General features: G+C 40.7%; 2 protein-coding genes across 2 annotated transcripts; one reads left to right on the forward strand and one right to left on the reverse strand.

Moving 5' to 3' along the window:
- Positions 1-6,095: 6,095 nt before the first annotated feature.
- Positions 6,096-8,862, reverse strand: tmem26b (transmembrane protein 26b). Its single transcript, XM_067245388.1, has 6 exons — positions 8,675-8,862; positions 8,275-8,371; positions 8,054-8,137; positions 7,200-7,408; positions 6,914-6,993; positions 6,096-6,791 (listed from the first exon to the last, which is right to left on the reverse strand). The coding sequence occupies exons 1-6, from the start codon at positions 8,860-8,862 to the stop codon at positions 6,529-6,531; spliced, it is 921 nt and encodes a 306-aa protein (XP_067101489.1). The 3' UTR covers positions 6,096-6,528.
- A 480-nt stretch (positions 8,863-9,342) lies between these two features.
- Positions 9,343-13,243, forward strand: cabcoco1 (ciliary associated calcium binding coiled-coil 1). Its single transcript, XM_067245531.1, has 8 exons — positions 9,343-9,420; positions 9,595-9,692; positions 9,929-10,098; positions 10,468-10,609; positions 10,888-10,960; positions 11,065-11,178; positions 11,751-11,894; positions 13,109-13,243. Exons 1-8 carry the CDS (start codon positions 9,343-9,345, stop codon positions 13,190-13,192), a joined length of 903 nt encoding a protein of 300 aa, XP_067101632.1. The 3' UTR covers positions 13,193-13,243.
- The last annotated feature ends 2,676 nt before the right edge of the window (positions 13,244-15,919 follow it).

A 15,919-nucleotide genomic window follows, 5' to 3' on the forward strand; every position in this document is an offset into this window, starting at 1 on the left:
GAGCGTTCGGAAGTGTGTGCCCTTCCCCATCCGAGTGCTCTTTGAGGAAAATCATCTGCAAGCGAGCAGCGCCGACGTCCATGCAGCCTCCATTGTGACGTCAACGACCCTGATCTATTTATAGCGGGCATACGATTTCATTCAAGAAAACAAGGTGGCTGAGACGGTCCAAAGCTTAGCTTAAGTGCCCGAACGTCAGGTGTTCGACTCATCTGCAGTGTTAACACTATCACAACAATGTCCATCTGTTTGTTTTTCATGCGAACCACATTTTACGTAATGATGTGATACATTTGATAAGGTTTTGATAAGTCCAACCAAGTAAACGGGAGCTATTCAGTTCACACGCGCACCCAGATTGCAGATATACACGTTCGTTGCTTCTGCTTCTTTAAGATATTTTTCACAGGCTCTATTTTCCACAGCTTTGTCTAAATCATAGGGGCGATAATAACCTCCTGTCGAATGACGAATAAATGTAGTCGAAGTTTAGAGTCAAGCTTTAAACACCTTTTTCTAATCTTGGAGATGTGATGGTGATAATGTTAGACCTAATGGTTCAAACAAGTATAGGCTATACCAAACAATAGGAGACTAAACTGATTACATTCATTGATTCGTTAATTGATGAATTTCGTATTTGTTTGTATTTCAATAAAAGTGTCAACAAAATATACCAACTGCATGAAGTTAGTTTGCACTAGACAGTTATCAAAAAAACATGGTTGGCTATTCATTTAAAAAAACAATTGCAAGTGACAACATGTCAGAATAATAAAAAACAATGAACAAAGAATCAGTCAAGAGATAAAGAGGGAGACGAAAGAGAGTCCTGACTTTAACCCAAGGCCACAGCGTCTCTTTCTCTGTGCTAGCTGTGAGCGTCCCAGCCGCGGCTGGAATTATGAATGAAGCGGAGACAGAAACGCCAGCACCCTCCTGAGAGATACACTTCAAGGCCCCGATGATGCATGGAGACGAGGAGCGCCGCACCGAGCGCCTCCCATGAATCACGAAATAAATGTGGGATAGAATTTTATTTATAACCCTCAGACTGATCCCTTTGTTTTGCTTGCCAGAATAATCTAAGAGGATTGGCGTAGACAAAAGAGTGAATATGAAAATAAACTTGCTGTGCTTGTCTCAGTCACAGTCTGTCAAAGAAATTGTGAGTTGCTTTCCTAGTTTCCAAGATGAATAATGGTTTCACACTGAGAATGAAAGATATGATTGTGAGAAATCCTGTGTGATCTCATTTGAGCACATTTCTGAGTCTAACACATAATAATAATAAAAAACAAAAAACAGAATTGTCCCTCATAAGTATATAAACTGTCAACCTTAACTATGGCGACTTAGGTTGTGAACATTGCCTATCTCTTACCTAACCTTTGATTATGAATGTAAAGTTCATGAGTATCTAGATCACAAGGATGATTGATCTCTTTGAAAATCGCTTGGAGAATTAGCTATGCTACAGACATGTACAGCAACAGTGATGTAGTGTAAGGAGGTCATAGTTGCCTCATCACCATGCAGCATGCTGAGCAGACTGCATTTCTCTGCCTTTCAGCAGGAGACGTGAGAGAAATGTACAGAGCAAGGTGGCTTTCCCCGCAGACACTGATGTCCACCTATTATGAGGGCTTTGTGATTAGCTCCTGTTATGTGGGCCTACCACCTGTGACATGTTATTGGGATTCAAACCAGTAATGTTCATAAGAAAAAACAAGCACATACAGTAGACCAGCAGATTAAAATATCAATAACACATCAAGGTAAACCGACAACATCCTATAGCTGAATACACTCAAACGCATTCGTTTTGACACTTAATTAGTTCTACCATGTCCTCTGATATCTTGTTTTGTGGTGTGTAGAGCTATTCCTGTAATCCACTAAAGCCCAGATTGGCCTGACATGTCCTGTTACCTACTCTGACGTGTGGTGGGCAGGGAATCGGCTAGTTGGCTGCTAAACGCTCGTCAGCCCAGCATGGAGCTCTTCAGACTACTGGGTCATTATCAGCTTTGAGGAGGGGTCAGAACAAAGGAAGAGAGACGTGTAGGGGTTCAGAGCACACAGACTGGGCGGGGGCGGGAACAGAGAGAACAATAGCATGATCCCAATGCACCTTTTTAAACTTTCGTTTGTTGAGATGGACTGTGTTTGTTTGTCCATTTGCCAAGTGTAGTGCTTCGAGTGCAGGACGTGACATGCCAGTGAAATTATGTCAGGGTGAACATGTCTATTTTTGGATCCTTGGTTTAAGAGGAGTCCAGGATCAATAACTAGTTGTTGTGTTCTTCACCCCTGCATCCCCTGCTGTGTGAAACACAATGCTCAACACTTATCGTTACCATCACAAGCTTTAAAAAACACCCACTACCTAGAGTTTCAGTGCTTCCAGGCAGAGCAATTACTATTAGAAAGATTTCAAGCATTAACCTGATTCTGTACTGGACATCAATCCAAGGCAGACCAGCATAAGCCAGACAGCAGACTGAACACTGGGCGGCATTGATTTCCTTGCTAATGCACCTGAAGTGCTATCATCCTGACGCTTCCCCTTAGGTGATTTATTTCCTTTCCACCTCAGGATTCTCTCAGGTCTGGGTGGCCTGTTATGCCAGGGCAGTTGCACTACAAAGAGAAAAACATATCTCTCTCGCTCATTCTACCTCTCTCTCTCTCTCTCTCTCTCTCTCTCTCTCTCTCTCTCTCTCTCTCTCTCTCTCTCTCTCTCTCTCTCTCTCTCTCTCTCTCTCTCTCTCTCTCTCGACTAAGCTCTTTATGTAAAGTCAATGAGAAATGCTCCTGACTGACATGCACCATCATCATGCAGAAGCCCACTGATTCCATCTGCTCATACCTTCTTGAACTTACATGATCCTGCACCTTACATTAGACCCAGTACTGCAGGCCCACTAACACTATTCTAAAAAAGGGGTGTCCTCTATTTTCTCGCTAAAAGGTCATCTCAGATCTAACATGATCGGAACAATCATGTCAGATCGATTTCTCTTAGGAAAGGGGGAAGGAAGTATAATGTTTCATGAGATAGAAGTCTATCGCTGCAGTACCAAGAGGATAGTACAGGAGCTAATGTATGGTTAGTACACACAACTGACACCAAACGGCTTCACTGCATCCCACTCTAAGACACAAGCAGATGGTAAAAGCCAAACCCTGTTTAATCTGCTCACCACAGACTCTGTGTAGATCACTTTGTTATGTAAGGCTTATGTGGCAGAAACCATGTTTTTCTAAAATCCCTCCCCCATTTACCCATCCATCTATCCATCCAGGGTTTTATTTATCATTTTACCGTCTCCTGTAAACTCACGGTTAGAGTCTCAGGACCAATGATGAGTTTCTGGTAAACACATATTACATATCTCTTCACTGTAATCAATGAAATCCTACATGATGTATATTGTTGATTTGCTCCTACTCATCCATGTAAATGTGTAATTATATTTCAGCCTCTAGTCATGCTGTCTATTGTGGTGCATTAATGTTCACACAACCCTCATGTAATCTGTAGCACATGACAGCATGGACGTTTGTAATGAGTCAGGATTATCACCGTATCTCGGACTGAGAGCAGCTGAAGGACAGGCAGTCATGCAATGTGTCTGCGCAGTATGTACATTCGTTAAGATGAACAGCGATAGAGCAGAACAGAATTTGTGCATATCTATGTTATGATGCAAACTATCTATTAATCTACTATTACACAATTATGAGAGACCAAACCAGGGTGCGAGCCCAAGTACCCTGTATTATTATCTTCATGTTCATACACATTCTTACATTTATTTTGATACTTATAATTATTAGCGTCATATAGTGTCAAATCCACCCTGGCCACAATCTCAGAAAAGACTGCACGTAATTGAAGACATTCTTTATTTTGACTAAAAGATTGTGTCTCTTACGCCAGTGTCCATGATTTATCACATGTCTGGTCACAGTGTTATAACCTTTGTGTGATAAGCCTGGGGATTCCGATATCTCAGCCACAATTCCAAAGAGAAAACTGCATGAAGGTCAAGTTCTGTAAGGCCTGCATGCTGTACTGTATATAAACTCTGTCCTGTTGTTGTCGTCTGCCATAGATCTACTGAGGGCATGACGCAGCATTGGAAGTCAAACTAATGTAAACCTCACAGACAGTAATCTGATTATCCTTCTACCTTCCTCGCTGGGCCTCTGGATGACAGAGGATAGAGCCCCAATCTTATAGACCCATTCCAGCCCCTTAATAACGTTGTTAGTGCAGACAGTATAGAAAGTACCTGGGGCAGCTAACAGTCTTATTCCAATACTCAACACATGTATCCTTTCACCTTTTCTTTGTGATAAACAAGGATGTAAACCAGTTTCTACTGATCCTGTCTCTATTCCCTATTCCATAAACAATATTGTACTTTTTTATTGCTATCAGCACAGCTCTTGACATCTTGATACAGTCATACATCCAGTCCTCTGATACTAGCTCACAGAGACTTCCTGAATGGGACCAGGATTGATAGGGCTCTGTGTAACCTTGTCAAAGGAAATGGAGATGAGCAGGCTGTGTGACACAAAGCCCACAGAAGCCATATTCACTTGTCTTTCACCGTCTGTCCTAACAAAGGAACACAATTCTGTCTGTCCATGAGGCCTAGTGGAGGTCTGGGTGTTCTCTGTCAGAATACACAGTCTCAAAGAGAAAGACAGAAAGAGAGAGGGGGGAGGGAACAAGGGGGTGAGTGGACTAGGAGAGAGAATAGGACCTTGCTAGCTAGATTCATTTACTGTCAGCTGGATAGAGAGTGAAAGAGAGAGAGACAGAGGACAGGTGAGCTAACTGACACTGGCTATTCATAGGGAAAGTCACTCTGGAACCATTTTGAATTTCCATGAGTCAGACCGGATAGATTTCTATCCACATAGTAGAAGAGGGTATAAAAAATATGTGTGAAGAGATGGAGAGGACACATATTTAAGTGTCACTTTGACTCTCTGTCCATACAAGACCAGCTTAGCAGTACAGCTTTGATCCTCAAACAATCTGCGGATGAGGGTGCTGCAGGGGCCTGGGTTCGATCCCGGCCAGGAAGGAAGACTTTTTCTGCATTTCTTCCCATCTCTCTCTCCCTGCTTTCCTGTCTCTATGAGTCTCCATCAAAAATAAATCATATAAATAATAAATAAAGGTGCTTCATACAATGCTGGTGATTGTGTCAATAATCAAACTACCTCATTTTTCATCCATAGTTTTTCTTGAATGGTTTCTCAAAGTAAAACGTCTTACATTTTAGGTTCATTAGCTGAGATGCAGATTACATTCTTTTGAGAATAGGTTGAACATGTACAGAAAAGCTGATATTGCTTTGTTCTGTTATTTTTTTTATTAATAACTGAACATGAACATGATTTCCTCCCTATACCTTAAACTCTTGGGGATGTCAGGAATTTATCTGGCTACTTGAATTTTCTATGCCAGCACGACAGACACCACAACAACATTGCATAAGTATGGATTTTGTTTTTGTCAATGTAGCTTATGCAACCAATTTACCCTAACCAGTTTGAAAGCAGACAAGCTTGTCTTCTCCTGATTAAAATCAGCTCAGATATGAGGTGACCTACATGGAGAGGTGAAGGCCATTGTGGATGCAGCTATAAGGATAGACTGAAATTAGAGAAGTGTAAAACAGATTGAGTCTAATTAACATGTACAACAAGTCTGATATATCAAATAATGTACAAATTAAATTATCTCTCGACATCTCAATAATGGCTGACGATTGCGTCACTTACTGTTTATGTACCATGGCGCCACAGCATGGAAAGTTGATGTCATTACAGTTTAAATAATCTGTACTGAATTTTACACAATATGTATGTGATGTTATGTTCATGTATTTATGACAGAGGACGAAGGGGCGAAAGATGGAGAATGAGGAGTCTGAGAGCCAAATTAATTTCCTGCCCATTTGTAATGAGATAGTCATTGCATTATAAAGACAAGTGGTCCATCAGATCCCTATTGACCATTCCCTGCATGCAGTATAACATAATAAACAATGAAACATACACAGCTAACTTCCACTGGTTTTATACTTGAGAAAATGTAACAACCAGACATTGAGAGTAAAAAAACACTTAATGGAAAAACTTCAATCAAGATAATTAGCAGGAAATGAAGAGTAAACAACATAAAATTACCCTAGAGGACAAATGTTTACTTTTTTTGTCAACATGGCTTTAAGGTCATTATCATTCCCAACAACAGATTACCGATAACTAAACCAAAAATAACCTTCAAAGAGGCATAAGTAGGAAAGGGAAAAGCAGGAATATGTATTTCTTGCTACGTCTGTTTGGATAAAAAGTATATCGCACTGTCCTTTGTATGTCACTAAATTCCACTGAGGCACAAAAATATTGATTGGTACTGTGCACATCTATTGCATCTATTGTAAATGCATGATCTGATGGTAAAGTGATTTTGATGCTGTAATTTGTCCTCCAAACCTAGAGCTCACTAGAGGATTTGTGGTCGCAGATGATGACAAAGAGACGGTACAAGTTCAGTATGACCACCAGGAAATTCTTGATGCAGAAGAAGATGAGCATCTGGTGAACCACATTGAAGTAAACTATAACAGTGAGTCTGATGACCAGGAAGGGGCCATCTTGGATGAAAAAGCTCCCCACAATGCTCCAGATGTCCATTTTCAAACGAGAGAGCAGGGAGCCACCCTGGCCTTCTGACTGAACAACGGGAGCATTCAACACTAGAACACAGACACACACACAGTCACTAACATGACACTGTCAGATATAACAAAGAGAAATTAAGAAAGTAAAACATTGTATTTATCTGCTGGATGTGCAAGTTAATATGGATATATTGTACCTGAGATATGTAGGGGGAACTGCAGCATACTCCATGTCCACACTCCTAGAATGATGTACACCACATTGGGACTGCTATCCCTGTAAGAAATTTCAACCAAGGTTGCAATGACACTTGACATCTGAGGGCATCGCAATGCTGAACTCCTAAATGTCAGTGGAAATGTTACAAAGCCATATAAACCTGCTGAGCTAAGGGCCTTGTACTGGGCTAGGTTCACCAAGCTCACAATCTGTACTCATCCATGTAATAGTGTATCGAGGTTTGTATCAAGTAAATTACTCACTTGACATCGGAGAGCGTTTCACTGGTGAACTCGAGGATGTCTGCGGCAGTGCCCACAAAGATGAGGAGGAGCTGGGAAAGCTGGTTTCTGGTGACACCTACACCGGTTGGCAGAAGCCACTTTCCCAGGATCAAGAGAATCAGCAGGATCTGGTGTAGTGCCAGGATCCAATTGTTGGCACACACCGACGACAGCAGGGTCACAGAACCCTGGTAGGAAACCCCAGACGGTGATAAGATAGAAGCATGTTGTCTGTATGAGGTGAATATCAAACTACTGACCTCCTGTACAGAACCACATATGTCCAACCTTGAGCAACCTAAGAGATGTTTGTGGTTTTCATTTCCAGGTCTGCCTCCCCTCAGTGGAGGATTGAATCAAGTCTGTGTCTATTTTGACCGTTTTTGTATCTCTTCTCGTTTTTTTTCTCCCTTTTCAGCTGGTTAAATAAAATACTATTAAGAGATGAAAGCTTGAGGAACTTCTATGATCTCTCAATTTTACAATGAATGGACTGTACACTACTCAAAATGAGCGTACTGTTTATGAGGTTTAGAAACAGATCAAACTCATTCCATACTGTAGCACAGACTGTACCCATATAGGGTTCATAAAAAGTCTGTGCATGGCCAACTTGTAATTGTTTTTATTAAAGGCGGGCCTTTTCATAAAAAAAACAAGTCTGCGTCTCTGAGTTATAAGGGGAAAATATCCCGTTGCTCACAAACAACAGAGTCTTTGAGGTGAACCAACATTACCAAACCAACTGTGTGAATAGAAGCTCACTGTGTGGACAAGCCCAAGGAAAACCTTCTCTCATTTGAAAGTAACGTTAAGTAAAGGCCAAGGTCTACCTTGAAAGGTTCACTTCCATTTGATGAGTTTTGCCACATATTTATAAAGGCCTTGATGCTTTCAGCTGAATCAAGTTTGTCACACTGGAAAAGAGCAAACAATGAGTTAGAGAAAAGCTCAAATGTATACTTGCAGATCCATTATTATATCCATGATTTGTGATTGGATGCAACATGGAATATTTGATAAGGCTACTTTGGCTACATAGCACATAGCCTACCCTATAATCACTGGATTTGTTCTCCTGGTGATGCAACTCTAGGAGCCACAGAGATGGGATGATGCTGATGAGGAAGAGAAAGATTGCCGGAGAAAACCTGTAGAGAGTTCAAAGAGCATTGTGAAGGTCTTTCCACTCATCCCAGAAAAAATACTGATTTGGGCACATTTATAGGCACCCTACTTTAGGCACATTTACTTAATAAATATGTTGTTCTAATGTATGCATGGTCTCCCATCTTCCTCCTCATTTCCACCTTCATACCTACCTACCTACTGGGTTGTGAACATCTCAATGACATGTACCAGTGTAAATACAGGTTGGATAGTGAACTCAAGCATACATGAGTATAAATGTAAATGTAAAATGTAAATGTATACAGCAGAACACTTTTTCTTACCATTCATAATCCTTCCCCTTTCTTCGCTTAAGTGTTAAAACCATCTCAATCACCAAAGGTAGGTAGAGGATAGTTAGAAACCAGTAGACTCCGTCATTCTTAACCATCACCACCCTCCACACTCCGATTAGGGAGACGAGGATGAATAATAATCTGGTAATAACCGCGCAAATAAACTGCACAATCATATTTTTGCATGAATCAGATAACTTTTAGCAGCCACGTTAGCGGTATATTAATTTGCTCACTCCAACTCCCTAAAGAAAAAAAGTTCGGTCAGTCGAGGATAGGCACGCCTCCACCACAGGCTAATAGTATTGGTTGTAGACCGCTTCTAACAATTTAGTAGCACAACTGAAGATTGACACCGCGGATTTACGTTAGACTAGGAGGGGACGTGTGCCTGTAGGAGCGACAGTTTGGTTTTCATGCGTTTTACAGATGGACAACTGACAAATGGCACACAGAAAGAGAGAGGGAGACCTATAAGTCAACCAGCTGATTGACCTTAAATACTACAGTAAATACAAATATAACACCGTTGTCCCTTGATTTATGCATTAAAAAAGAAGAAGGAAATTGTGCCATAAGGCACCCAGGTTCAACAACACGTGGGAACTCAATGTCCCGCCCTCGATGATGGTGTTACCAAGGTTACGGAAATCAACATGTCAGGAAAAGTGAAACAAGGTAACAAGACGACGATGGACAAAAACGCAAACGACAAAGACGACGCTGCATTCAAAGTATGTCACTTCTTACTTAAAGAGTCGTTAGTTATTGACAATCGTGTTTACATGTCTGCTCTAACGGTTTGTTATAAAGCACAGTAGGGCCTGTAAGTTATAGGGTCGCCTACTGTTTCGTGACTCACACAGCTAACTTGTACTGTAACCATGGCAATGTGTCTCTTTGTCCAGGACAGCGATGCCAATGAAAAAACTTTTCCCCAGTGGGACCTACTCACACATGAACAGATCAACGCGCTTCTGGATTTGACTGTGGACGAAGTGCAAACGTAGGGAGTGTTCTTGGCCAAACTGAAAAGCGTCGCCTACAATACTCATATACCAGTAGTTTACTATAATACTTATAACATACAATGACAAAGTGACAGTAGCCAACATTGTTAGCCTAATGTTTTATCTTTGTTTTTGCATGATAGCATATAGACAGTTATCTTCCTACAGTAGACCTAGGAGAGGAGTAAAGTGATGGTCACCTGGTTTAACTTGCACCAATGTGATACACCAGACACTTTTTGGAGGCCCTCGGGCTGAAGAACTACCAGACCTGTCTGAAGGAGGTAGCCATGGTGGACTACTATGTATGTGGCTTCAGGTGGGCCAAGGAGATGAACTTCAGCTGCCACCAAGTCTCCTTTGTCATGGCTGTTTTACAACTGCTCCTGGATAATATAATAGGTGATTCAAGGTGGATATCTTGATGTAAGCTGATCAACTGCCTTTAGATCAGCTTTTTATATTATAGCAGTTTTTTACTTGCACACATCTTATACATGTCTATATATCAGATTTGTAATAGGTCTATTTGTTGGAAATGCACACACATACATACACAGATAGTATACCTACGCATGTAGGTATATATAGCTCACATATTTGTTTTATGAAGTAAAGATTTTTGTAGATGAGGAACCACTGTAGGAGCTTGAAGAGGTTGGTCTTGGTGACCCTGGTTTCAGCTCAGAGGTCATAGTTCATAGGTCAGTTTTCACCAGTTCCACAACAAATAGACAAGAGTTTACTTATCATCTCCCAATGTCGTTTCAGATAAGCAGATGTCTTTTGTAGAGAACTTCACTAAGTTTAACAGGGCAGTCACCAGGTCTCTCCAGTCCCCTACAGAGGCTGATGGCAGCCCAGTTCTGGATGCAGACCAGGCCATGGCACTCACTGATCACCTCAAATACAGGTACATCTCCTGCTGTCTCATTCCTCATTACTGGTGACACAGCTTCTGCAGCGACTCTGATGAGTATCACTGATTGCATTTTTTAATTCAAGATGATTCAGACAATCTTAAGTAAGTAATATTATATAGTGCTTCATCAATGCAAACCTCAGTACCCTCTCAAAGCTAATGCCACATGCTAATGCCCTACTGTATGTGCCAGTCAGACTTGACTAATTCTTCAGCTCATATGAACCATCCCCAGGGTCTCAGACCTTAGCTCCACTGTTCTCTGGTAGTCTGTTCCAGAACTACCGGCTGTACGAATTTCTCTTCACTAACTCCAGACAGGAACTCCTGCTCGGCATGGAGGTGGGGCTCTGTCATATTCTACGTGCTTGTGGTTGTTTTAGTGAAAGTTAAAGACAGAGAGACAGTGTCAGTAAAAATATATGTTTTCTACCTCTGTGTTGTAGAGGACCATTGAAGTGATCTGTTCAGATGATGTAGTGGCGCCTTTGGAGGAGGGCATGCCAGCTGAAATCTATTTCCGCTTCTTGGCCCCGCCCCCTATGGAGAAGCAGAAAGAGGTGATATAGCAGTGACAATGAAGGAAACTTTAACAAATCCCCTCAGGAACAGAAAGGGATTTTGCACCATATCGAATCAAACTGCTGCAGCTTTGCTCAGTTACTCTAAAGACTCATCCTTTATTTGAAAATACAGTATCAATGATCAAATGTCTAAATCTAAGTCTAAATCTAAATGATCAGGGTGGCAAGATATTATGTTAGGTTTGAACACAATAAAATATGTAAACGTTTCAAAGAGCAGTATTTACCTCGCTATATATTTTGAATTCAAAAAGCAGTTGGCGTATTGTGGAAACCTCAGTTGTTAACCATCGCAAGTTCAAAACAATAGCAAATAGTTCTCAAGAAAATTCTCAAGTAAATGGTCTCCAAAGACAAAACAGCCATGCCTTGCTGATTCCTGGCACCATTAGAGAATGGTTCACAAGTCAAGGACAGTTGCAATTCTACAAACAACCACCAGCTGGCAATGTTCCTCTTCAGTAGATCTGCAGAATAGTGTCAAACAATAGCAGGCCTACTGAGGATGGGACAGTATGAATGAACCTGTGTCTATTTGACTGACCCAGGAGGTGAGTAGTGGCCTGGAGGAGGGGGAGGAGGAGCCAGGTGACACACAGTTCCAGGATGGTGAGGAGCTGACGAGCTATAGCGTAGAGGACGTCAAAGAGGTGCTGGTAGAGATAACCAGAGGCATGCTGGGAAACCTGAAGGTATGTCATGAGATTACACAGCATATTTCGCAATTCTATGGTAAGACTGCTATGCCTATGCTGATGTAAAAAAAGTAAGCCTTTTTACATACCCCAACTGAAATGGTCCATTATGAAAAGTGAACATGGTCAAGCAGCAGTGTTTACATAAGTTCACATGTTCTCACAAGTTGAATATTTCAGATGTTTTGGAAGGCAGTGCTGCCTTGAACTGTGCTCTCATAGATCTTTTATGTTGTAAAAAGCATGAATGGTATTCATTCTGCTTCAAATATGCCTGTGGAGACATTTAATAACAGTAAAGTGTCCCAGGCCTAGTTTGACAAAGGATTGAACAGCTGCCCCAGCTTGTCTACATGTTATTAAGTGGGTCGGGTGTAACGTGAGACTTACTGCTGCAGCTCTGTATGTGTGTGTGTATGTGTGTGTGTGTGTGTGTGTGAGCGCGTGCAAATCCTGATTGTGAATGATCCTGTGCAGAACCACAGCTATTTCTATCTGTTCTCTTGGGCATATTCCTCTTTTCTCTCTGCCTCATCAAGGTCAATTACATATTTTTACTCTGCTAAATTTAGGTATCCATTCAAGTGGTATTATTTGCATAGCTTATGTAGAAAAGTAGATCTAGTATGTGTATTATTGAAAAGTTTATCTAGTCCCATTAAAGAAAAACTATGGCAAAAATGCAGAACATGTATGGATCAATGTATGCAATTGTACCCTTTTTTAATATATCAATTCTGTTTTGTGCTAGAGAGGTTTTAGCTTTCATGTGGATTGTCTCTGCCATTCCAAATTGCTGTTCTCTGGTGAATTATATTTAATAGCCTCCATTTTTCCCGCCTCCAACCAACCAATATTTTAGTTTCAAAAAGTTCCCAGGAGTTTCACTCTCAAAGCATGTGGATCTCATCAGCCCATATATGGTCTAAGATTTGAAGTTGGCAAATGTTGGGGTAAAGCTGTGGGTGAATTCCATAAGTGGATTGGAACCGTTTAATTTGGAAGCATACAGTATTCCAGAGAAAATAAATGGACATGGGATTCTTGGTGACTATGTGAACACTCAAGCAAACAAGTTTCAATAGCCTTAAGAACATGTTTCCTTTGCTGAAGCATATGGTTATAATGATCAGATATTGTCAGTTATAGACAGTAATATCAGAAGGGGCTCACCATAATGATCTTGACTGTCCTTTTGCTTTCATCTACAGGCTGAGTTCACGGAAAAGCTTCTTGTTCAAGAGAAGAACTACAGTTCCAGACTGGACCAACTGAAAAACACTTCCAACAAATAGATAACAAAACAGTGGGAACATTAAGAATAGTTAAACAAGATATTTCGTTTTGAGAGGTTAATTGACTGTAATGTCATGTTCAATAGTATGAATGTAAGGTCTTTCAGGTTCACACAAATTTATCTTATTACCTGTTGTGTGACTCAATGTGTCCTTTTTCAATTTCATCCCCTGACAATTTACTGAAACCTTTAAGGTATAACGGAATATAAATCAAAATCATGATGTCAAAATAAAACCGTACTTGTTCAGTGAATTAGCCAGATAAATCTCATTGGGACTGAAGGTATCTTATATAATGACAACAGGGACTCCAATGCAGTCCTAAGCTATTTCAGTTAAAATTCCAACTCACTGCAACTCAAGAGCGGAGTAGATCTACTTGCTATGTACAGCAAAGGCAGCCATATGCATCTATTATTTAAGATACATGTTATCTTTCCTCAAACATTTGAATAAGTCTACTTCATTTGAGTGAAAGACTACAGTAAATGTACACTGCATCAGAGAATGCTGATTGAATATTGCAGGTTTGTTATTTTAGCTGTTCTCACTCATATTTGTGGTGTGTGTGTGTTGGCTTCCCAACAGATTGAGTTCCTCAGAATTCTTGGCATCTCTGCATGACAAAGAAACACTATCTCAAGCTACGTCATCCACTTTGTTCTCTCCTTATACACAGAATAGAAAAGTTCACCACATCTGCTTTCTTCAACTTTGACAAGAAAAAAAAAGTGTAATTCGTGGATTGTTTTCTGAATCCAGTGTTATTGGTTTTAATGATTAAAGCTATTGTCAGTAACATTTACAATATGTATTGCTCTCTACCATATCATGAAAAAATAGTTCAGAGCTTACTTCTTTGCCTATAACGTAATGTTATTTAATGGGTTTAAGTAGCAACAGCCACCGCGCTCCAGGTTTCTATTTGCTTAGTTGTTTACTTTTTGTGTGGGGCAAGAGGTATGCACATGCACAAATGGCTTATACCTTTAACTGGAAATTGTTATCATGTCACAGCCCTGGCTTTTCAAAGAGTAACTGGGAAAACGAGTGCTGAATGTTTTCTTGAATTCCAGTTGAACGTGTCTGTACAACATGTTGCTGGAAAGTGCTCCCTTTGTACCTCCAACTGATTGATAGAGTTCTTGCCAAGCCGAGCACAGCTTACCCTGTGTTTCACTGTTCTGTCACTGCTGAGGGAAGCTCCCGCCCTCGTGTGGCCAAAAGACCACACTGCAGATTGGTGAGTCATAGTGTATTTCCTGCACTTACTGTCTTACTTTGAAGCACAGACACATGTCCTGACATTAGAGAACAGGAAACCAACTGCTGTTTTTTGTGGTCACAGAAAAACTATATACGTCTCCCAGCTCCATTCTTACTCTCGAAAACACTCAACTGTATCTCTGTGAGAGTGCATAGTTGATAATGCTGCCATGTTTACCAGTTTGACTCCTGGTATTTAACACACGGCTGTGATTATGAAGTGAATGAGTATTTGCAAGTGTTTCCTTTCACAAATTGTTTGACTCTTAGATAATGCTGTGAGGTGAAGGATAATTAAATAAAAGTACATTTTATGCAGGTCTTGGCACTGAGGGAAATGTAATCCCTTTAGCATCTCATGCACTCAGTCGTGACATTTATTACCAGAATGGAGATGTTGCCGCAAGGCTTTATGGTTATAGCTAATATATAGCTAGTCTGGGCGCAGGTCACACTGTTACAACTGAGAAGCGTAAGAGGATATTATAAGGGTGATCCGCCCTCAAAGAACAGTGGTGGAAGTACTGTATGTGTCTGAACAACATGTGCTGCTATTTAATGCCATCTGAGTCACACCTGAATCATAGTTTAGTGTTTCAAATCAAATTGTATTTGCATAGCCCTTTTTACAAGCAATGTCACATAAGACTTCACATATGCCCATACAATACCACCTAAAACAACTTAAAACCATCAAAGATTATTGTTGTAAGAGTAGAAAAGAAAATTGCAGAAGGATGGTGAAACACAGATATTCAGAGTTCTGAATTAGCAGAGCAATGGCAGCACTCTACATTGTTGTTTGTCAGTTTAGACAATGGTTAGCTACAGGGCTGGGAAGTACAGGATCAGCATAACACCACAGGATGGTCAGGTAGATGGACAGGAAGGGAACGGTAACTTTGTGTGGTCCGTCACAGAAGACCAAGTTGGTGACAAGGTCCAACATTGGCAGACCAGCAACATATTTAAACACATTTTTATCTTGCAACACACAGCAACTCACCTTGACATCCATGCAACACACAGTTCCACACCTCAACAACAATGCTACACACACTGTAACACACAAGTTCAGGTTTGCTTTGTTTGTACAACCATGCTACAGTACACAGTCACACACTTGCAAAGTCATAAGACTGACTAAAATTTTTTCTTCTACTTTAGATTTACATATACTGTCCGGCATATAATGTCCAGTCCACCATGCAAATGATGAAAGTGACCTTTTGATGATTGTTTTCCAATTGCAGGTGTGACTGAATACCCCCCCCCACACACACACACACACACTACACAGGCCAGATGTTCAGTGTTGTTTCCTTCAAAGCAGAGAAGTTATGAGGGTTACTCAAAATGCCTGGCTTGTCGGCTGCTGGCGCTTAGTACATTCCTAAATTACCATGTAATGTAATACCCTGTTTTCGTTGTGAAAAAAAAAACTGGTGAGACACGTTC

This window comes from Osmerus mordax, chromosome 10 (genome assembly GCF_038355195.1).
Source record: "Osmerus mordax isolate fOsmMor3 chromosome 10, fOsmMor3.pri, whole genome shotgun sequence".
Taxonomy (NCBI): Eukaryota; Metazoa; Chordata; class Actinopteri; order Osmeriformes; family Osmeridae; genus Osmerus; species Osmerus mordax.